This window comes from Grampus griseus (genome assembly GCF_964374135.1).
Source record: "Grampus griseus genome assembly, chromosome: 10".
In the NCBI taxonomy this organism is placed as follows: Eukaryota; Metazoa; Chordata; class Mammalia; order Artiodactyla; family Delphinidae; genus Grampus; species Grampus griseus.
In genome coordinates, this window is record NC_139004.1 from 26,217,932 (window position 1) to 26,242,985 (window position 25,054).

The window sequence follows — 25,054 nt, forward strand, 5'->3', positions numbered from 1 at the left end:
AGTAGAAAGGTTAGTACTATGTGGTACCAGTCAGGTTTCTTGACACATTCAAGTTTTAATGGTCTGAACTTTCATTCAATTAGCCCTTGGCCTTTGCAGCCAGGAACCTCTTGTTTTCAGTATTATAACTACAGGACAATAAAGCTTAAGAACAAGCTATGAAAAAAGGAAGCATCTTAAAAGCAAAAGCCTTCTCTGATCATTCTGTTTTTGTTTTCTTTATTGAACACAGACCTGAATGCTTCTGTGCCTCTAACGGTTTAGAACACAGCTATCGGGCAGGTAGCAGAATCACAAAAGTAGAAAAAGAATAACGGCTGTCATTTTAACCATACAATCATTGGCCACTAACACTTTGAGGGGCCTCCACTAGTTCCCTGGGCTCTTCTTCTGTCTCTGAGGGGCAGGGCTTCCTGGAAAGATCGCTGTTCCTATTCCCTTGCTTTTCCAGGCAAGACAATACCACAGCTTTCCGTCAGGACCCCAAGTGGCAAAGCTACCCTTTCCTATATCCAGCCTGCCCTGACCCAGTATATGCAGTCTGTTTCCTTGAACAGTTAGGTTGGGGAAGTGAGGAGAATGGATAGGAGAGGTCATCTTTTTTCTCTTCAATATTCTGCTGAGTCTCTTCTTTAAAAAATGGACCTAGGGTGGGGTGGAATAGTCACACAAAGAGGGGACAGAGTTTTCTGGAATTTTTAAATACCACCAAGGCACTGGTAGTTAAGTGGGTTAGCGGTGACCGAAATTTTTAAATTGCTGTCAGTTCACAGGACAAAGATTCATGACTGCCCTTTTCAGTTCCCAGAGCATTTATTGATGGATTGATTGCCAGATTGGTCTATTTAATGGAAAGAGGCACTGTTTTGTTATAGGGGATTAAGTCAAGAAAGACTGGCGCTGTATGCGCTGGTGGTGGAGTCCAGTTTGGTCATGCTTTCTGATCCCTAACTACAGAGCTGGATAAGAAAGTGCAACAGTTAGATGTGAAAAAGCATGTGCTGCCTCTCCAAAGTCCAGAAGTGCTTAAAAACTGTGATGTATATAATTCGGAACAATAAATTACGTGCACAAAAGGAGTTTATCATAACATAAAATTAAAAAGTGACAATTTCATCACACAGTTACACTGCTCTTTTCCTTTTTTTTTGTCTTTTTTTTTTTTTGGTTTTGTCCTTTTTTGTTTCATTTTTCATTTCCATTTTTGTTTTTTATGGAGGGTTGGGGGAGGGCAGAGATTTGGTCCACTGAAGATTAATCACCCTCAATGATATATATATTAGAAAAAATATCAGCAGCAAGACTCTCTGGAAATAGATTCTGTTTGATGTAGCTAGTCTGTCTTTTCTGTTTTGCCCTCTTTCACAGCAGCCTCTGAAGTTTTCCGCAGGGGGGCTTTCTCCGAGGTGCCATGTCCTTGGCCAGAATCCGCCGCTCCGCCATTTTTGTGAGTAGTGTGTTTTTCCAAGTAGTTTAGCATTTCACTGAGGACTGTTTGGAAAGTGCTTAGGGCTGCGCATATTGCTGGGGTCCCAAAGCCATGAGTGATCAAACTGGAAATGAGAAGCGGTAGGAAAAAGAGATAAGCAATTTGCAGTATGATACGGGGCAACAGATCCCCCCATTTAATCCAGAACAGTCCATTAAACAGGCATTTATTGTGATCCGAAACGGCGCCAAGCATTGGGGAAGGTAGACGCAAGTCAATGTATTGCTCTGAACAATAAGAAATTCAGGGACTATCTGGAAGAAAACGTCACTGATAGACTTGATAGGCACTAATTATTAGCAGCTCTGAGTGTTTAACGCACGACTTGACTCTGAGTCTCGATCTCATTAAGAAAGCCAGAAAATACAACTTTCTATTGTGTGGGAATCATCTCGTTTTTAAGAATGGCACGTATGCTTATATAAGCATATATCACCCGAGAAGAGATCAAAATTGGCTGAGTGTGCCTGGGGTTTAGCTGCTCCTCTAACTTCATTCTTCTCTTCTTCAAGGTTATGGAGTTCTATCTGGGCACAAGGCCATCCTTGTGGATGGAGACAACATTCCCAAGCTTTCCTTGCCGCTAAGTTTAGACACAGAGCTAATCCTTCCACTATAGACCACAGAGGAAGTGATGTTTGCAATTCCCACCTGCTTAAAAGGAAAGGGTGTGCCTTCTATTTCCTCTCAAAATAGCTATGGAGCTGTGCAGCTGAGGACAAAACAAGACGGCAGGAACCTACTCACCTCCAGTCTCCTAAATGAGAGAAAAATAAAATTCTATCTAATGCAAGCCACTCTTTTTGGGGGTTTCCGCAGCTGACTAATTCATTAATAATCATAACTAGTGAGCCAGCATAGGGAGGGGTGGAGCAACTTCAGCGTCGGTAGCCCTTCCAACCACAACAAATAGCATCTCTAGCTGAACAAATACATAAGTGTAGATTCATTCTTTCTGTGAACAAAACCCACCCAGATGGTTCATTTGCGTCCATTGTTTCTGAAGTGACACTGCCAGGTTCTCCCCATAACTCATATCTTGTAAAATATAGAAAAACATGACTGACATATATCATGCATATATTATATCTATCTATAAATAGCATGGCATATATACTGTATATTCAATATATGAAGCCATTAATTGCTTACAAGCCCTAGGTTGTTCAGTTATTGTGATATTAGCAGTTTTTAAAATTAATTAATTAATTAATTTTTATTTATTTATTTTGGCTGCGTTGAGTCTTTGTTGCTGCGTGCGGGCTTTCTCTAGCTGTGGCAAGCAGGGGCTACTCTTTGTTGCGGTGCATGGGCTTCTCATTGTGGTGGCTTCTCTTGCTGTGGATCACGGGCTCTAGGCAAGCAGGCTTCAGTAGTTGTGGCACTTGGGTTCTAGGGGGAGTGGGCTCAGTAGTTGTGGCGCACAGGCTTAGTTGCTCCGCAGCATGTGGGATCTTCCCGGACCAGGGATCAAACCCGTGTTCCCTGCATTGGCAGGCAGATTCTTGACCACTGCGCCACCAGGAAAGTCCCAATAGCAGTTTTAAAATCAAATAGTACCATCCTTCACAATCTGTTAACTAGCTAATTATCCTTCTTAGGGTATGTAATCTTTTTTTTTTTTTTTTTTTGCGGTACGCAGGCCTCTCACTGTTGTGGCCTATCCCGTTGCGGAGCACAGGCTCCGGACACGCAGGCTCAGCGGCCATGGCTCACGGGCCCAGCCGCTCCGCGGCATGTGGGATCTTCCCGGACCGGGACATGAACCTGCATCCCCTGCATTGGCAGGCAGACTCTCAACCATTGCGCCACCAGGGAAGCCCAGGGTATGTAATCTTTAGGGGCAAAAATTACAAGATCTTAAAATATTGCAGATGAGGGATTTAGGATCTCAGGCAGCCTATTGATATGCCTCAGTGGTGATAATAATAAGATTAGCACATGGAGTTGTTGCTCTGTTAATACACACATAAGACTCAAGACGATGTCAGACTTTTAGGAAGTGCTCCAATAAATGGTAGCTATTGTTGGCTGTGGAACGTTCACGCTGAGAGTAAACTTTTCTGCATGTCCTTTATATTTTATAGGTTGCCACCATCTTTCATCCAGACATTTTACAAAGCCTGCCCTATGCCTAAGTCATAATTAACATATGTTAAAAAGAAAAAAAGATTTCAGTCTCCAATTATTTAGAAAACAAGACTGGTCAATGTTTTGCCAGCTAGGTATACCAAAGTTTGTAATATAAGGCATCATCATAGTTCAAGCGTATGCATACGTCGCATTGCTGAGCAGGAAAACTGACTTCAGCTCTATTTCTCCAATGATATAAGTAGAGGGGAATCCAAATGTTTTAGGACTTAATCAGGGAGGAAGGACATAAATGGAATTAACTGAAGTGCTAGAAGAACTAATCATGGCGGCACTTGCAAAAAAGAACCAAATGAAGCCATCTATTAGTGTCTAGATGCTTGGCCCTGGGCAAAACCTGCCTCTTTTCTCTTGTTTTACTCCTGTTCAGGGCTCCTCGTACCATTAGATAATTTGTTTTTCCTCTCTATTGCCGTGTTCTCTCAGTTGTGACTCCCCTTTTCATCTAGGCTGAATATAGAGAATTTAGTTCCACTTGGGTAAACATTAAGGTTAATAGCCAATATTTGAGTCCTGACCACATGCCAGGCCCTGTTCTAACTGCTTTATTCTGTACCCCCTCACAAAATCCTGTCAACAACTGTAAGAAGTAAGTATTATTATTTCCATTTTACAGGTGAAGAAACTGATATCCAGAAATGTTAAATAATCTGCCTGAGAAATTCCGTACTGCCTCTGTGCTTATCTATGTTCCACTCAGGCTGTGGGTGCGTTTTACACCTTCTCTGTGAGAAATCGCATTCTGTTGGCAGTTTTAGCTCAGCTTCTCTAACTTAACTTTGTTCTATGGGCAGACTTGTAGACCTGGAAGATCATTCCTCCTCACTTTCCTGTCTAAGACCAGGGTTCTAAAAGGCCAGATACAAAGTAGATGTGTCTGTATAAATGTTTTACTTTTCCATGTTGAGAAGAGTGGTTGCCATAATGAAAAATTCTCAGGCTGGCATCCCTTCTTGACTGATGGCCTTCCTTACTTCTAAAATATGTACCTGGTCTTTAGTAAACTGCACTGTCACCTTTGCACTGGATTGAGACCTCCTTGCACAGAGTTCTTCACACTGCCTTCAACCTTGGGCACTGTGTGATTTGTGGGAAGTTATGTAGCCTTGTAAGACGACAACAGTCTGACGAAAACATCTGCAAGTTTCTTTCCAGCACTAAGCTTCAATTCACTGGTATAATGCTTAGGGCACACTTCTTAAAACCAAGGACATGACAGAAGGTTATAGATGTTGAAAAAGCACTTATCTCAACAGATAAGTCTCAAACTGTGAAACAGTCAACATAAGAAAAGTAAGGACTTGGGCTTCCCTGGTGGCGCAGTGGTTGAGAGTCCGCCTGCCGATGCAGCGGACACGGGTTCGTGCCCCGGTCCGGGAAGATCCCACGTGCCGCGGAGCGGCTGGGCCCGTGAGCCATGGCCGCTGAGCCTGCGTGTCCGGAGCCTGTGCTCCGCAACGGTAGAGACCACAACAGTGAGAGGCCCGCATACCGCAAAAAAAAAAAAAAAAAAGTAAGGACTCAAAGTGTTATCATTCTGCATAAAAAAATTATGTAAATGTTGTTAATGTCCTTGATTTCACATTACCTGCACATCAAAATTATGCATGGAACACTACATAGGATGATGCTAAAAGCAAGGTATAGCCTCTGTTCTAGCAGTTTTCGGTAAGGTTTATGAATCTAAATAATTAATCTAATATTATATGAGAACAGCACAGAACAAAGTGTGAAATCACAGAACGATTAAAAGAATTTCTGGGAACGTCATGTTTTTCTTTTAGCCCCAGCCATTCCAGAAAAATAGGTATATATCTCATTCACAGTGACATACAAAAAGGAGAAAAGGGATAACGTAGAATCTACAGAAAAATAAGAGAAAAACAGAAAGAAGATTTTCAGTCCTAGACAGAAAATAAACTAAGGTCATCTATCTGTAAGGTAACACACTGTAGTCAAATCTCTAAAATCTTTGATAAGGTCATTTTTTTCCCCTTAGAAAATATTTTTTAGCCACAGATTTAATCTTTAAGTTATATTTGGCATTTGCATCTATTTTCATCAGATTAATATCAGAGAGCATTTCACAAGTAAATATTACCTGGGCTAAACAGCAGCCATGATGGTTTGAAGTAGGTTGTCAAAATATAGAAGTCCTTCTAAATTTAACTTCATCTAAAAGTTTGTCCTCAAGTAGACAAGCTAGAGAGACAATCAGCATTGTTCTAGGTGTATCATCTTCATGCCACGTTTAAAACATTTTGCTGAACAGTGGCAGACAATACAAATGTTGTATCAGATTTCTTAGTGTATTTGCATTTTCCAGCTCTCCTTCCTTCACCCTTTATAATCATATGTTCTATTATTTTATTTTTGAAAGGCTTATCTCTTCTCTATCCTCAAACCTACGATGGTCATTCCTGCTTGTGTACCTTTGTTTGTCCTCCCTCTTTTTTTTTTTTCAGCCAATCTAAAAATCACTCAACCTTCAAAGTATCTTGGATGATACTGGAAAAAAAGGAGTTAGTTTCCTGTTCCCTTGATTAAGATATTGAAAAAGATGTGCTCCTGCCAAAGGATAGAAACTTGCCAAAGTGATGAGAAAACTTAAATAGAATTCTGAGGAGAAAGGAGTAACATTCCCCACCAAAAGTGTAAAACTAGAGCCCAGAGAAGACAATGGGAAGAAAATAAGTGAGGGCAAGATCTCATCATCAAAGTGGGAGCTATATGCAGCCATATCACTTAGCGCGTAAGTGATCATCGAAGTATCCTAGATTTTAACATAAGTGGCAAATAAGATGTTATATGTATCTCCAACAATCTGTGGCATGAGTTCTTACCATAAACTGGTAATCAAAAGTAAGAGTCTTGGACTTCCCTGGTGGTGCAAAGGTTAAGAATCCGCCTGCCAATGCAGGGGACACGGGTTTGATCCCTGGTCTGGGAAGATCCCACATGCCACGGAGCAACTAAGCCCGTGCACCACAACTACTGAGCCCGCGCACCCTAGAGCCCAAGTGCCACAACTACTGAGCCCACGTGCTACAACTACTGAAGCCCGTGTGTCTGGAGCCCATGATCCACAACAAGAGAAGCCACCGCAGTGAGAAGCCAGCACACCGCTTCAAAGAGCAGCCCCCACTCGCCACAACTAGAGAAAAGCCCACGCGCAGCAACGAAGACCCAACACAGGCAAAAATAAAATATAAATAAATGAAATTAAATTTTAAAAGAAAGTTAGAGTCTAATCTTAAGAAAAGAAAACTACGAAGGGTTGTTACAAAATAAAACCAAACCACCAGGCAACAGCAACAACTAAAACAAACAGGACTGAGGTAGAGCGCTCCTATTGTCAACCTACACTACCTGACATGTCTGCTGCCGGCATCTGGGCATTTATCATTTCCAGGAGGCAGCAGCCTTGAGGATGAAGAGGTGGGACTCCCGTGTATGGAATGATTGACTTAGCAAAGACTAAAGTTTCCTCGGTTTCATTCAGGAGACTCTGTTGCCCAGGCCTACAGGATTTAGTTTGAAATGAGGAAGAGGAACAATGCAGAGAGAGGCCTGGGGGAGAGAGTGCTACGTTAGCAAGTGAAAGATTCAATGGTAATTAAGAAACTTAGTTTTCTTTTCAAAGAGTTTAATCTTTAAAACTGGCAATGGTATTAATGGAACTGCAACTTTTTTTTTCAAGTATAGGAAACTCCTATTTCAGGATCAAGAAAACAGAGGCATGTGTTTCTGAGACACTTGAGTGGTTAGGTAACCTTTGAAAACTCATGGAAAATGGGGAGGAAGTAGTGAAATGGAACAGAGTAACGTGCCTTAAGAATTAAAGCAGGAGAAAAGAGACAGATTTTAGAAATTCTAGGTTATTAAATTACATTTAATTAGTCCTTAACGAATTTCTTAAAATGGGATATATTAAAAAATCAGGTATACCGACTTTAAATTTACATACGATAATATTAGCCCTTTTAGGTATATAGTTCGTTGAATTTTGACAAACCCATACAGTTGTGTAATGACCACCATTACCCAAAACATTTTCTCATGATCCCTTTCAGTCAATGCACTTTCCCCACCCCCAGATCTTGGGAATCAGTGTTCTAATTTCTATCTCTATAGTTTTTACTTTTTCCCCCGAATGTCGTATAAATTGAATCATGAAGTCTATAGACCTTTATGACTGTCTGTTTTCACTTTGCCTAATAATTTTGAGATTCATCCATGTTTTGGTGTTTATCAATAGATTATTTCTTTTTATTGCTGGTAGGTATTCCATTGAATGGGATTATTGCAATTTGTTCATGTAATGGGTTATTACTAATTTAAGGGCTAATATTTAAGAAATAGAAGTGATCGCTGAAATGCTGCATGGCTTCAGTAATAATTGAGTTAACAAGGGCTAAAGGGGCCTCAGTTTCCAGTGGAGTGCTGCAAGACTTTCCCATTAATCCCACTCTCCTCCCCATCTTAATTGACAATGTGATTGACAGCGTCATGGATTTGTAACTTAATGGCTGGTATTAAAACAGTGAGAAAAATTCCTGCACTGGTTAGCAGAACCAAAGTGCTGAAATACCTTCACGTGGTAAAAAGCTTAGTTGGTGGGCTAAATCAATGATGTGAAATTTAGGAAAGATTAAGGAAAACATATCTGTTTGCAGTATGTTGAGAGAAGGAGAGAGTTGACTCAAGCAATTCTTAGGGAAAAGGCACACCAAATCAGTAAGTCTAAACCATAAAGGGAGGATCAAAATGTGAGCTTCAGATCATAGCTAGTCAGGCTTAGAACTCCATTTACCTTGAACTATTCTCTCTCTGTCTAAGCAGATTCCAGCTCATTGATTTAATTTTCCTATTTCACCCTGAGGAGCAGGGTTCTGACAGACACCTGCTGAGAAAATCCAGACTGTTGAAGTTTACGCACCCGATGTTCTAGAAAATGTAACTTATATTTAACAGTCATCTTCTTAATTTTATTCGTGGTTTTAAAAACTCCTATTTTGCTAGACTTCCTAATTAACATTCTTCAGAGCATCTTTCTTCCACATAAACCATCTCTTCAAATTGCCTGTTTGCTGGATCCAGAGGTGAAGCTCTACTTTTGACTTTCCCCCTAAGTGTTAAAGTGTGTTCACATCTCAGCAGCTGGAGAGATACCACAGGGTAGAACCACCCTTTCTAGGGAGATGGTGTTTGTTTGAGTGTGCGTGCACATGTACATGTTGTTGACTTAACACTGTTTTTATTAACCTGGATACGTCCTATAGATATAGATTTTAACTTTTTAAAGGAAAATATACTGCAACAGTTCAAAATGTATTCTCTATCAGTGGGATTAAAAATGAAGAAATTGAGACAGAAATGAAACAGGAAATAGAGGATGGTAGAAAAGAGATTGCTATTTGAAAAAGAATAAATTATAATCCTTTCTCCTTTTTCCCTGTGTAATTTTGCTAATAAGGTGTTATTAACAACCCATCTTTAACTCCAGCAGTATTTATTTATTTATTTATTTATTTATTTATTTTTTTTTTTTTTGCGGTACGCAGGCCTCTCACTGTTGTGGCCTCTCCCGTTGCGGAGCACAGGCTCTGGACACGCAGGCCCAGCGGCCATGACTCACGGGCCCAGCTGCTCTGCAGCATGTGGGATCTTCCTGGACCGGGGCATGAACCCGTATCCCCTGCATCGGCAGGCGGACTCTCAACCACTGCGCCACCAGGGAAGCCCCTCCAACAGTATTTATACTTACAAACTATTTGACATTAATGATGAGGAATTATAATAGAAATTTCACAAACTCCCTGTGACCTCTGGCTAAATGAATTTCTTTTGCTTGTGGACAAGGCCTTACGTATTTATCTTTAGACTCTCCAAAGCTTCAGTGCTTACTTGGAATATAGGTTAATATAGGATTCTGAATGAACATATACCAGAGGAACAAGAGCTGCTTAACTTTCCTTAATCTAAGTAAATATGGTTTACATTTCACCAGCTCTCTTGTCCGCTAGAGACGTGGTACAAAGCTGTTTCCATATTGCTCTAATTGTCCTTTGGAAATGTTTTATCATTACTTTAATTGATTTGTCTAAACGAATTCAAATTAAACCACTCAGGCAATTTTCTAAAACATAGCCTAAAGCAAATTCCTATGGAATCTTCCCCTGAATTCTTCCTATCTTGGCAAGAGTTGGGCCTGGCACATGAAAAGATGCTCAACATTGCTAATTATTAGAGCAATTCAAATCAAAACAACAATGAGACATCACCCCACACCTGTCAGAATGACTATCATCAAAAAGTCTGCAAATAACAAATGCTGGTGATGATGTGGAGAAAAGGAAACCCTTATACACTATTGATGGGAATGTAAATTGGTGGAAAACCATATGGAGGTTTCTCAAAAAACTAAAAATAGAGCTATCAGTATGATCCAGCAATTCCACTCCTGGGTATATATCCAGAAAAAAAAAAAAAATGAGAGCACTGGTGCAAAAAGATACATGTACCCCAATGTTCATAGCATCATTATTTATAATTGCCAACATATGGAAGCAACCCAACTGTCCATCAACAGACAAATGGACCAAGAAGATGTGGTATGTATTAGCCACACATACAAAATTAAAACCTCCCATTTACAGCAATGTGGATGAACCTAGAGAATATCATGCTTAGTGAAATAAATTAGACAGAGAAAGACAAATACTGTATGAAATCACTTATATGTGGAATCTAAAAAATAATACAAACGGATGACTATAGCAAAACAGAAACAGACTCACAGATACAGAAAACAAACTAGTGGTTACCAGAGGGTACAGGGAAGGGGGGAGGGGCAAGTTAGGGTTATAGGATTAAGAGATAAAACTACTTTGTATAAAATAGATAAGCAACAAGGATATACTGTAGAGCACAGGGAATTACAGTCATTATCTTATAATAACATTTAATAAAGTATAATCTGTAAAAATACTGAATCACTGTGCTATACACGTGAAACTAATATAATATTGTTAGTCAACTGTACTTGAATTTAAAAAGAAGAGTTGGGCCTGGGCTCAAACACATCCTTTCCACCTACTAAGGGAACACTGATTTAACAGGATTAAAAGGAAAATAAAAGTCTCATTCCTATTTGCCACTGAGGACTGCTTCACTCAGTTGTGTCTGACAACTAAGGACGGATTCTTCTAGCTTTCTTTTGGGATACAAAAAGCTGGAAGTAGTAGATACTATTATACTACAAGCTAGAAGACTGAAAATCAAGAGAAAATACTCTACCATCATCATTTAGATAATTAAAGCAAAAGCTGATTTTTCTTTGTCAAATTCCAACTTTCTATCTGGAGAAGTTTTTGGTGTGTGTAAAGGTTGAAATAGTTTGGGCTATTGTTCCTATTATTTTGTTATGTTGCATCATTCCAGTGGGTGTTTGGTCTCATGTACCTTTGATTTTTCCGAATAGCATAGAGATGCCACTGTTATCAACCTCAGTTCTGCTTTCCGGCCTCTGGGAGGCATGCAGGCAGCAAGATTTAAAGGGAAGACAAGCTTCCTTTTCCTTCTCTCCTGGATTATTCAGAGACTGCAGGTTTAGGTCCAACTGTAGCCTGAGGCTCAGTCTGTACTCCTCACTACTCTTTTAGGTGGCAGATGGAAAAATGCCTTCTTCCACTCATGAGAACAGCCATGAGGGCAGGAGGCTGGGAGACAGACCCTGGAGAACACCAGCAAAGGATTGTGGGGCTTCTCTGCAAAACCTTAGTTCTTTTCAGAACCATGAGGGGAAGATGCTTCATCTCTCTGAAGTGGCACAACTCCTGAATATAGGTCATGGGAAGAGACCTCCGCCTGAGGAAAGCAGCTGGGTCTTAAGCACCCAGAACTTGATGGCATCTATCCTTTCTAGCCAAACTGGTTGAGGAAGCAGAGAAAAAGGAAACTGACTGATTGTGCTTATTTCCTACATAAATTATATTATCCCCTAGCCCCCAGGGCTTTTAAAATGGAGTTTAATTGAGGTGCATAATTAAGGTATATGGTTCTCTGGTAGTGAGTAGCAACCCACTTGTTAGCAAGGTCTTGTCAGCACCCACAAATGTTCTATGGTTTCTTTAGCTGGTGGTTCTCAACCCTAGATACATGCAAGAATCACCCAGGGAGTTTATTTAAAAAAATGCCAACGTGCGGGTCCCACCCCGGAGATCCTGATTTAATTGGTTTGGGATGGGTCCAAAACATCAGTATTTTAGAAACAGTACTGAATAGTTTAAATGTAGCTAGGGAGTTAGGCATGTTCCCTTAGAGCCAAGAAATGACACCTAAATACCGGGTTGGCTAACCTCCCTGGGTAAAAGAGGAAGCTGAACTTTTCCAGCATTTCCCCCAAGAACTTCTGCAGAGCCTTAGTTCCATGGAATGTTAATAGGTATTCTGAGAAAAAAACAGTTTCTGTGATCAAGTTTTGGAGACAGGAAGCTAAGCATTCCTTCCACTCAAAAACAGTTTTGGGAGCTTATAATATGCCAACTGCGTTGGCGTACCTCTAGAGGAGTATGGTAGTCAGGGTTTCTTGAGCCCAAAAAAACACTTGACCATGACACACTTTCAAGGAGCAGCTCATGGGACTGTGAAACTCACTTTGGAGAAGTGCATTTATGACTGTCCTGAACCTCTGCCAGGTTGGGAGACGTGATTGCCTATCCATCACTCTAAGGTCACGTTTCTCCTGTTTTTCTCAGCCACTTACTCTGAGGTCCCAAAGGGATTGAGTCCTTGTGATTCCATTTTACTTCACTCCATCTCATTAGCAAAGGAAGCTAAGGGTATAATCATTGCACACACATTAGGAGAGACCAAAGTCAATCACATCCAAGTCAATTTTTTGAAGGTAAAGACATTTTTTTTGATATCTCCACCCTATTTTTTACATATGGAAATAGAGCTTTTGGGGATAAATTAACCATGTCCTTATATTTCTCCCTATCAGACAATTCGTATTTTCTTTGTAGAATAGGGGAAGGAAAATGCTAAGCTGAGGACTCGTGCTCTCTTAGATGAATTTAGTCAACTGTTGACTTCTGGGGAAATTTTTTTATTGAAGTAACCTTGGTTTATAACATTATGTAAGTTTCATGTGCACATTATATTTCTACTTCTGTATATACAACAGTGTGCTCACCACCAAATATATAGTTTCCATCAGCTGTTGACTTTTTTAAATGAACAAGTTGCTAAAACACATAGAGAGGAAGTGAGATCACATGGAAACACAGCATAAATGATTGACTGAGCAGTAAATGGAGAATGGAATAAAGAAGCTTAGAAGGAGCCTTCAAGATCATCCAGCTTAACTGTTGTCAATTTACAGATGAACCTGCAGAGGCCAGACTGGTAAATGTCTTCTCTAAATCCACACTTCCAGCCGGAAACCAAGAGGAGACTGAGCTAGATGCCCTGACATCCATTCTGAGTATTTCCCATGATTTCGTGCTGTCTCTCCCCCAACCCACAGATCAACAAAGATAGAAATTATTTAAATACAAATTTACCAAATTATTCACATGTAATTGTTAGGGGACAATGTTTGCAAATTTTTGTTAGAAACAGTTGCTTCTGGTTTCTCTTGTTTGAATTACCAGTCTCCTATGTGCTGAACCTAAAACTCCATTAAAGTCATCAAATCACCTGCAATAGATGTTTTTATGTTCGTATCTCCTGCAGCATTTGGTTTGGGGCCACGCACTTTGTGAAGGACAATAAATACTGGCAACTGATTTACACTTTAATTTCTTGCTTAACGTTAAGTAAAGGTAAGTAATTTAATGTAGATTCATGCAAGAAGGGCATCATGGTCCCACTTATCTGCTAAGGAAGTGAAAACTGTTGCCTGTTTTATTTTATAGTCTACATTTTTTTCTATTGAAAGTTTTACTTCAAGGGAAAGAGGTTTTTTTCTCTTATGTAAATACAGGCTGTCCTTTTTTATTTAAGTAGTGAATAAGACCACTTACAGGTATGTTTTTCTTTGAAGTGGAGAATGTAAGTGCACTTTTGGAGTCTAGGTTAAAGTTTTAAAGTTTAATTTCAGCCTTACATAAAGGAGCTTCAGTGTGGAAAACATAGGATTTTTTTTCCTTCACAATTCAGGCCTATTATTTCCAACATTCTTAAATAAAATGGTCTTTGAAGTCCCCTTGAACTGGCAGAACATCCTGAAGGGGTCAATAATTCTGTTTCTTAAATCTAAGCCTAGGCATGTAATTTATTTTACGATGTTTTCTTTTGGGATTAGAGATTTAATTGAAATTTCTTTATTTCTCTTCTGACACTAAAAATGCTTTCACAAGATTAATAAAATCCTCCACTCCTGGTTACCTTCCCCACCATTTTCCCATCCCAAGAAAATGAAAAAATAAAAACAAAAAACAAAAACTATACACATCTTAGGCTCCTTGGAGAAGACGTGTCCACATTTAAATAGAGACACACATCCTATCTTCAGTGTGTTGTCAAGCACATAGCACTCAGAAGATTCTAGTTGAGTTGACTGGAATGCATGTCATACGTAGAACACAAAGAGAAGGGGGATGAACGGCCCAGGAAGAGAAAATTCAGAGAGACATGAGCGCTGCCTCTAGAAACCGGGAGGGAAACAGGATTAAACTGACTCTATAGGGCCCCCAAGGAGTGGGAATGTTAGGGAGACAGATCTTGGCCCAACGGAGGGAAGGCATTGCTAATAGAGTTGTCAGAGATAGAAGGGATGCCGAGGCATGAAAAGAGCAGCCTATCACTGGAAGTTATCGAGCCTGGGATGGGTGACAACTTGACAGGGATGTTGGAGGGAAGATTCAAATGTTGGAGGAGAGTGGGGAACTTAAGGGGCCTTCCAACACTGAGAATCAATGAGGAGAATGTAATCACCAGCAAACACAGACATCGGGGACAGCCTATGCATTGCTTATTTCCAAAGAGTTATGGGAGTTGTAGGAGGGTCTATTTCTAAGACGATGTGATGTCAGTATACTTTGTGACTCAAATAGAAGAATTTAAGCACATTGAATCCCCAGCCCATGGTCCAAAGAAAACACCAAGGCCCTGGGAATGAACCAGAGGAGAATATATCCAAGACAAAACAGAGTTAGTATCGTATTCTACATTTAGTAACATATAGGTATTGGGCACATACTGTGTGCTAAGTACTGTGGATAGACAGAGGAAATCCTACAAGGACCTACTGTATAACACAGGGAACTATACTCAATATTTTGCAATAACCTATAAGGGAAAAGAATCTGAAAAAAAAAAGATACATATGTATGTAAAACTGAATCACTGTGCTGTACACCTGAAACGGACACGGTATTGTAAATCAACTATATTTCAATAAAAAAATATTTACAGTAAAAAAAAAAGGGGGGGAATCCTTTCCCAATTATCCCAGGTAATTACCTGCACTCTACTTAACACTCTTATAATCTCTCTATGTTATATTTTAAGTCTTTGTATGTAACTGTCTTCCACTTCAGAAGTACTTAAAGATGGGACAATCCTTTGGCCATCTTTGTACCACCTGCCCTTCGCACAGTAAAATACAAGAAACAGTAAAATATCATGCTCCCAAGGCGGGTGTTGAGAAAGAAAACAACCTCATTTTCCCAACAGGTTGTTTTCTCTGAACTGAGCATTAAAAATAGTCTAGCTTCCTCCCCTTACTTAAGTTGTTCAACGTGCTTTTGCTTGACTTTAGATTCAAGGATATTAGGAGAACATAAGACACAAAGAAGGGCAAAGTTATTAAGATTTCTTGAGATCTCAAAGAAGGGAATTCCTAACATTTCAGAAAATTAGGGCTCTGGTTTCCTCCGAGCTGAGTCTGTTCTGTCCGTGAAGTCCCACGCCACCTTGGACTAATTGTCATCACCATTCCGGGGAACTGTGTCTGCGGGGACTTCCGCAGATTTCAATCAATCGTCTTCCCCTTTCCAGTAGATGCTGTGGTGTCTGCTCTGGTCTCTAAAGCAATATACACTTTGGATGGTACTCAGTAAAGTATAAATAATGGATAAACCTGCCTCCTGTCATTTTGATAGAAACAAGCAGCTTTCCAGGCTGTGAGTCGATCACGAGAAGGGTCACTACTCTCCCCACAGTTTCCCAGAGCACCCTGATATGTCAGTTACCACAGAAAACTGGAAGTAGTTATCTGGGCTTTACAAGGCCAGATCATTCCCTAGCTCTACCTAGACATATTCAATCTGCTGAAAGTAAGCCATGGTTCTCCAGGTACCAAATCAGCCACCCTGGAAGATGTAATTCAAGTGGTTTGCACTGGGAAGGAGATTCTGACAAAATAAAATAGTAGCACAAGTTGATGCTACTAGTCAGAGTCGTCTCTATGCTCATCCAGTCACACTCTCTCCTTACTTCTTTCCCAGACAGCACTCAGCAAAAACAGTGGAAAATCAGACTCTGCTAATGGACTGTTTTCAACATCAGATGTGATATGTTTCCTTTCTAACACATTTTTCTCTTGAGCTGATGCTTCTATCAAATTAAAGTTACCACCGTCAGTAGGAAATTATGAAAGAGACACCTTCCATGCTAACACATTGTTACCCAGCTTATTAGCAGGATAATAGATGTAGAATCTCTTTAATTCATTAGAGTATAAGACAGAACTTTACGTAATTCTCAATGTCACTTTGAAAATGAATTAGAGGTTTCCCTGGTGGCGCAGTGGTTGAGAGTCCACCTGCGGATGCAGGGGACACGGGTTCGTGCCCTGGTCCGGGAAGATCCCACATGCCGCGGAGCGGCTAGGCCCGTGAGCCATGGCCGCTGAGCCTGCGCGTCCGGAGCCTGTGCTCCGCAATGGGAGAGGCCACAACACTGAGAGGCCCGCGTACCACAAAAAAAAAAAAAAAAAAAGAATTAGAAATGTTTTTCTTCCAAGGGAAAAGAAGCTAATAGTCTTGGAATATCCTAGGACTGTGAGCTGTCTAGACTTAAAGCTGTCTAATTATCAGAATCAACTTCAGATTTTGCAAATTATACAGATGCCTGAGTCCAATCCTAGACTTGACCTATTGAATTAGATCTTTAAAAGTGTACTTCAGGCCTCAAGATTTTTTTTTTTGGCAACGCCATGCAGCTTGCAGGATCTTAGTCCCCCAACCAGGGATCGAACCCGTGTCCTCGGCAGTGAAATCACAGAATCCTAGCCACTGGACAGCCAGGGAATTCCCTTTTGTCTTCTTTTTTTGGCTTTTTTTTTGGCCTCAAGACTTTTAAAAAGCTCTAAGGGAAATTCCACTATGAACCCAGGTTTAAGAGCTACACTTCTAAAGTGTGAGGTATTTTTCCAAGGTCAGGCAACAAGCTGATTTTACAGTCCTATTAAGATATTTTATTGAGGCTACTTTTAATAAATACACAGTAAAAACCAAAAGAAACACACACTTAAATTCGGTTTACATCAGGAGACTTAAACTTGGATTTTAATTGGAAATGTCAACCATGTTTAAAACTTTTGTTTAAAAGAATATTAAGACATGCAAAAAAAATAAAGTTGGACACATCTTACACCATATACAAAAATTAACTCAAAATGGACCAAAGATCTAAACATAAGACCTAAAACTCTAAAACTCTTAGAAGAAAACACAGTTGGGGGAAAGCTTCATGACACTAGATATGGCAAGGATTTCCTGGATATGACATCAAAAACACAGGCAACAAAAATAAAAATAGGCAAATTGAACTATATCAAAAACCTCTATGCATCAAAGAACACAACAGAATAAAAAGTCAACCTACAGAGTGGGAGAAAATATTTACAAATTGTATATCTAATATGGGGTTAATATCCAGAATATATAAAGAACTCCCACAACTCAACAACAAAAAGCAAATAACCAGATTTACAAATGGGCAAAGGATGTGAATAAAGAGCTCTTCTAAGATGCCATAGAAATGGCCAACAAGCATATTAAAAGATGCTTAACATCATATTTATTAAGGAAATGCAAATCAAAACTTCAATGAGATATCACCTCACACTCATTAGGATAGCTACTATCTGCCCCGCAAATAAAATCACAACAGTAAATAACAAGAGGTAGAGGTATTAGAACCCTGTGCCCTGTTGGTGGGAATGTAAAATGGTGCAGGCACATTGGAAAACAATATGACATTTTCTCAAAAATTAAAAATAGAATGACCATAGACATAGTGATGCTACTTATGGACATATATCCAAAAAAAATTGAAAGCAGGATCTTCAAAAGATATTTGCACACCCATGTTCGGAGCAGCACTATTCACAATAGCCAAGAGGTAGAAGCAACCCAAGTCTCCACTAATGGATGACTGGATAAGCGAAATGTGGTATACATGTACAATAGAATATTATTCAGTCTTAGAGGAAAGGAAATTTAGCATGTACTACAACATAGATGAACCTTGAAAACATTATGCTAAGTGAAATAAGTCAATCACAAAAAGACAAATACTGTATGAGTTTACTTATTTGAAGTATTTAGTCAAATTCATAGGGACAGAAAGTAGAATGGTGGTTGCCAAGGGCTGGGGGGAAGGGGAAATTCGTTGTTTAATGGCTATAGAGTTTCAGATTTGCAAAATGAAAAAAATCCTGGTGACTGGTTGCCCAACAATGTGAATATACTTAACATTACTGAACTGTACACTTAGAAGTGATTAAGATGGTAAATGCTGTTGTGTTTTTTTAACCACAATTTTAAAAAAAGATATAATTAAGGAAATTTGCTGTAAAGTGAATTTTGGTTAAGTGATTTTTAACGTCATACTACCCGCCATTGTGAAATCCAGAAGATTTCATCTAAATAAATAATCAGAATGTAGTTAAAGCAAAATATATGAAAAAATCTGACAAACTTTACAAAAGCATAATAAATGGGAGTCATAACTTTCTGATCGCTAACTACTCAACATATCAATAATAATACCAAAGTTTTATAGGTGATACATTTATAAGTAGATATACCATGTAATGTTAAATGTGTTAAGATATGGCTGTACATTTCAAATTGTTGTGACTGAGAATCTGCAGGCATATATCTTCTCGAGAGCTTTATACCCAAAATGTAATCTCTCTTTTTTACGGAGAATGAGGAGGAACAATTTACCATATATTTAGCTTTTCTCTAGGAAACATCAGACTAGCTTCTCTGGGTAATCCTAGACTAGCTTGTTACTATATTTTGCATGGGGAGGAACCAAAGAGCATATAAAGCACATGTAGGAAACATTCAGCTCAAGTTTAGAAATGAAAGTTTTCTCTAAAGAGTTCTGTGGTATTAAGTTGGCAGATGACTCAGGTATCAACAAATTAGCAGATTGTGCGTACGCTAAACAGACAAATCGTTTGCCTATTTATTTTACACTGTAGCTGATATCCAATTTACCCATTGATGCCGTAGTCTGTTTTGAGCCTTGAAAAAGGACAGCTCACTGTCCAATAAAGGCTATGACCTCTGTGATTGGAAATGACCTAGCAGACATGACAGAGAGCCCCAGTTCTCTGTATTCCAACAGTAAGTGCCTTCTTGGAGTAAATCTGTAACTCAACAAACCTCCTTAAATCCAGAATTGAACTTGTATAAAAATTATTAAGCTGTGAATTGAACTTCTGTAAAAACTATTAATCTCTTAAGTATGTATACAAATAAAAATGTGGAAAAAATTTGTACAGATATGATAGTAGAGCAGTTTGTACTTTTTAAACTTGGATCCGTGGTGCAGTAAACAGTATATCATTTATTGAATGCTTACTCTGTATTCATTTTCTCATTTTAGCTCACTACCACCATGTAATGGAGCAGTTCTTATTCCATTAAAAGCTAGGGAAAGAAAAGCTTGAGAAGAGTACATACATTACCCCAAATAACCCAGCTCAGATGTATTAAGGGTCTGGATTTGAAGACCATTCTCTTGACTCCAAAGCCTTTTGCTCTTAACTTTTAAGCACTACGCTTTCTCCCAGTTTTAGTACACTCACCTTCACTAACCCAATTGAATGGTAGAAGAAAAGTCCTGGGAACTTATCCTACATTTGGTGCATTTTTAGAAGACAAATCCTTTAATCTTCAGAGAGGTGTCTATTACACCTTGAGGAGTATTGTGACATGATGAAAAATTAAGTATTTTATTTAAAAGTCTCTGATGTTGCAGATAAAATTCCAACTTACTTAAATATCCATTATTTTGTATAACAGAATATCTTCCTCAAAAGCATTATAATCATTGAGAGGTATTGAAAGCATTTTGAAATTTAATTATGTTGGTCTTTCCTTAGCATTGATTTTTTAAACTAAATGATAATAATAAAAAGAGGATAAATAAAAATTTTTATTGATGAGAAATGTCATGTAGGCATTAGAATTCTAGAGTTTAACATTTGGAAGGCACCTGAAAAATTATCATGTTCGTTTCCACATTGCAACCAGGGCATAAATTAACCAAGAAAAATAGTCTATTCTCTTCCAAAGAATTTCAGAAAATGAAATTTAAGATATACTTTCAATAATACATCCTGGGTTCTTTAAAATATGCTTGTGTGGTCTAACTTAAGAACCATGCGCAGTTTCTAACTGCAGAGAAATCATTAGCGTACTCCTGGAAAATCAGTCTAGGATGTCCCATTAGTTTCTATCACATCGTCTGCCTGTTCAACGATTCACCTAATCAAGGTAAAGAACTGTTTAAAGGATTTCAGGATCCTGATCTAAAAGTGCTATTGTTTGAAATAATAGAGCTCACAGTCACAGGTTCTTTGAAATCACACAAAGTTATAAATTTTCTGATCCAAAGTGTTTCATGCTTTAGCTACTTTTACAATTTGATCTTAGGTGCTTGGAATTTCAAAAATTTCAGGCAGTCACCATATATATATATATATATATGTTTTATCTCTAAATGGAACTGTGATAGGACTACACACATGTCTGGGTTAATAAAGATGGTTTTAACAATTTAAAAGAGAGTCTGAACAAATTGAAAAACGATTCTTACCTGAAATGTGTTAAGTGTCTCTGGATCTCAAGGTCTAGAATTGGAGTGGGTCTGGAGGATCCCAGCGGTGATCTATCTTGGCTCAAGAGGTCTTGAAATTCTTTACAAATTTGTCTAAAATAAAAGATTCAAAATTAAAGTTGAACTCTTGAGACGGGGCTTTAATTTCATCCCATGATATTTTTCCAAAGGCTTGTTTTCTCTTTTAAAAGAGGACTAGATAAATATCATAAAGCAACCTCTGAAGTTCCATCTACAACATACAGATGAGGTTACAATGAGTTACAATAGCAACTATGCTCTCAAGTTGATCATGCTCTCAAGATGATCATGAAAACTTTCAAGTGAGTAACAGTCCAGGAACATTGACAAAACCAGTGTTCATTTTTAAGGTGAATATTCATAGATTAACCTCAGTATAAGGGAAAAATCTATAAAACAGGATCACAATTAATAATTCCTTTAAAAAAATTAAAATGTGATTCTGGGGGTGGGGTGTCATGTCTGTAAACAAGTTTAAATCAAGCTATAGGCTTATTTCAGAGCCATGATTCAAGTAGACTTTGGGAAATCCCTTTCCCCAATATTTCATTATAATTCAGACTCTTCTGGACTAAATTTGTGTTTTTAATATTTGAAGTAGACAATCACCCAAATTTAGCCTACTAGCCTCATTTTGTCTCAGAAAAATGATTACATTGTGCTCCACGTAAGATAGTTTCTTGCAAAAAAGTATCAGCAAGGGCATTTTTCTGCTGCTTTTCTTAATTTAAATGATTATGATTTCTGATCATTGGTTTCATATTACCATGATTGTTTGATAACAGTAAAGCCCTTGTGATACATAGTCCAAAAGATATAATTCTGAAGAAGCAAACATATGAAGGAACCGTGTGTGTGTGTGTTTTTTTAACAACAAAACACTAGATTAATGCAGAAGCTGAAGAGTGAAGTAAAAGACTGCCGAGGAATTGCTCAAAAGAATCCATCAGCTAAGTGAAACCACTCCACATTCAAGGCATACTATGATAGTGAAGGTTTTTTGTCTGGATTTACAATGGGCAGTCACAAAATGTAATAATGTAGCCCTGACTATAATTACCTATGGAGCCAAAATCAAGTACAGAAGGGTCAAATTATTCCAAGTGAAAGCCACTGCGTGGGCCCAGCCACAAAGTCCTCTCCAAAGCATTTGTGTCATTAAGCAAAAAACTACTACAAAGTGACAAAATGTCTTGAAGCCCAAATAACGTACCATTGAGTTAAAATCAGAGGAGGCTTGTTTATTATAAGGTACCCCATATTTATCGAATTCTTCTGGAGATCATGTGAGACTTTTTTTTTTTTACAAGCAATGAGTCTCAGTTTTAATGCCAGTGTTCAAATATCGTCATTTCACAGAATTTGCCTTACTCATTTTGAACAGAAGTGAAAGTAAAAGAGGGTCATAGGGAAAGGAAAAGCCAAACAACAAACAGATAAGTCTTTACCTGCTCTAAATCAAACAGGATCCTCCACACCACCTGTTAATGTTTGGTTGCGTCTCGGATGTAGCATCTAAATGCATGTTTTAACAGTGCATGTGTGTACTTCCACTGAAAATATTTTATCTGAACTTCTCACTTTTTCTGTTCTGAGTTAGACTCAGTTGGCTGACTTTCAGGTGTATTGCCTATTTTTAATTAACGAGTAGCAACTTAAATTAAATGTTGATATTATTTGTTGGCATCAAACAGTGACATTTGGTGGGGCATCGTTATCTGTTGCACTTTATGTTATTTAATAGTTATATTGTTATCTTTGTTTTTAGAAAATGTCTTACTAAATTTTAAAATACAGACTCTTGCTATCACTTTTCAGACTAGCAATGTGAATTACTACGTGGTAGGTCATCAGTATGATGCATTATTACAAAGGAATATTGGAGTTGTTTAACGACTGGTCTCTTAATTTTCTATCAGATTAAAATGTATCAAAAATTTAAGTGGAGGTTAAAACATTGCTTTAGTTCGTGTGTTATGATATGGGAATTTCTCGGATAATTGAATAAGCTAATTTAAAGTTGGCAGATCAACTTCTTTACTGTTTAAACAACAGAGCAAGTTACAATAAACTTAAAGTTGAGGAAGAAATGAGGAAAAGGCAAGTGTGGAAAAATTTAACTTATGCTAAGCAATTCAACTACTCCACATATGAAGCTGTATCAGGAGAAGTTTCAGAATTTTCAACCTTGATATTTGATTCTTCTGCTTAATTCACTGACTTTGGACAGCCTCCAGACTTAAAAACAGATGACAATTTTGTAGATTTCCTTTAGGCAATTATCATCATCACATTATGACAGTTACAGAGTTATTATTTTTATGCTTAGTTTTATTCTTATTTAAATTTTTATCTATGAAGCTACAGTAAGAAATACTCTTATTTCTCCAAACAAAATGTCACATTATGAATTACGTAACACAAGATGATCTTCGATGAATCATAAATTCTAACTTTATCACTTACGTCATTGTCCTTAAGGATTTAATTTTTTAGCTGATGTCTGAATTTAAAGTTCTGTTTCTCCTTTTGACTATTAATGTTATGGTAAAAATTAAAACTCGCTAACTATTCCTCTTTACCCTAATGCAGATCAAGTGTTAATCATATTTAGTTCTAAATTCAATGAAGAGGTTTAAATGTGTTTTTCATAAATCAAATAAATGTTTTGTCCAGTACATTTTTAGATTTCAAAAACTGTCTAACTCAGTTTCTATTACCCCCCTTAAATAATTATCTAATTACACGAAAATGTTTGGTTAATCAACAAAGCACTGGGAATAAAGAGGAATTAGGAGGGTAACGGCACTTAATCAATGAGCTTTTCTTACAATTGTATACTCGGCAATATAATTAAATACAATAGAATCTGTTATTCACAGAGGTAAAAAAGAAATATGTAAGCCATTGTGCCCATGTGGATCAGCAATTGGATCTCTCATCTAAAGAATTTTGAATTTTGTATATATTTTTGATACAATTGTCACAGTCCTGTGAACAAAGAAAGGTGAACTGATTAGAATGTAATGAATATCCAGGTAGATTACTTAATTTCAACACTGAGCATTTTAATCGAAAACAGCCAATGCTTTACCATTGGAAAATTTAGAAACTACTCAGAACACATGTTGGATCCATTAATATGTTGCAGAAAGGCATTTATTCCCACACACCCCTTAATTTATCTACTTATATTGATGACTACTTGTATTGAGTATGTTTGCTATGACTGCATAGTCTCCGATTCTTCAATTCTTGTTTCACATGATCTAATAAGAAGATGGAATGGATATAAATAACCACAAAAACAAAACATTTAGTCTGTCTCCTAATTTCTGGATGTTTATAGTCTATTTACTCTTACTTAAAGTAAGGTAATTGGAATTAGTGAATTCAATTCTTGCTTGACATTTAATGGTCTGCAAATGTCCAGCTACGGGAAGAGGGATCAAAGAGAATTACATGTTCCTGAAATATTTCATGAAATCAAAGTTCAAAATATCACCTAAAATAATATACATTACTTAGATCCCATGTAAAAGGGAAGTACTACTCCCTAGTTGAATCCACTACTATAAAATAGACGTCTCCATACAACTTTGACAAATATGAAAGTACTTCTCCCAAGTTCTTCTAACATTTACTTCTGTGAAAACAAAATCTCAACATCAGTTTGAATGCACTGACTCCCAAACACTTAGAGTGATGGGAATTCCCAAGAAAATGGGAGCTTGTGTTTGGAAATGTAATGGTGGCCTTGCTGTGGATGGTGGGAGTGAACAGTTCTAGAATCTGGAGGAAGGAAGACAAGAAGGATTTCTCTGGATCAGGGGGTGAAAGTCTTAGAAAATGCATGATAAAACCACAACCGAGTCATTTTGAGGTAGGAAACATGAAGGTGTTTTCTCTTGGATAATTAGTATTTGGGGATAATAGTATCATTCAGAGGTATCACATGGGTATGCATGTTGGGAAATTTGTAAAATCCTACCAGCTAGAATGATATGCTTTGGGAACACCTAGGAGATGCTACCTAACTTCTAGCACTGTCTATGTCTCCTGATCTGTAATAATTTGTTACAGTCTCCTGAGATTACATTAAGGATACAAACGAACGAACTACATGTACTTTCAGTTCCTTCTGGTAAAACTGAAATGTGGAGGATGAAGAGCCCTCTGGGTCAAAAACTGTTTGGAAGAGGGAAAAAGTAGAAGCAAAGTAGATGTGAAGACCACCCCCCGCCCCCCCCCAGGGAGATAAACTGCACAAAAAATCTAGGTTTAGGTCTTTCTACTAGC

General features: G+C 38.1%; 1 protein-coding gene across 2 annotated transcripts in view; it reads right to left on the bottom strand.

Moving 5' to 3' along the window:
* Nucleotides 1-1,333: 1,333 nt before the first annotated feature.
* The window catches only part of TFAP2D (transcription factor AP-2 delta), a gene marked incomplete at both ends in the record, with an annotated part of 55,147 nt that continues 31,426 nt past the window's right edge, over nt 1,334-25,054 (bottom strand). For both annotated transcript variants that reach the window (XM_082663826.1, XM_082663825.1), the window contains 2 exons: nt 1,334-1,553; nt 20,714-20,827. In XM_082663826.1, coding sequence (XP_082519952.1) covers nt 1,334-1,553; nt 20,714-20,827 — 334 coding nt within the window. The remainder of the gene's footprint in view (nt 1,554-20,713; nt 20,828-25,054) is intronic.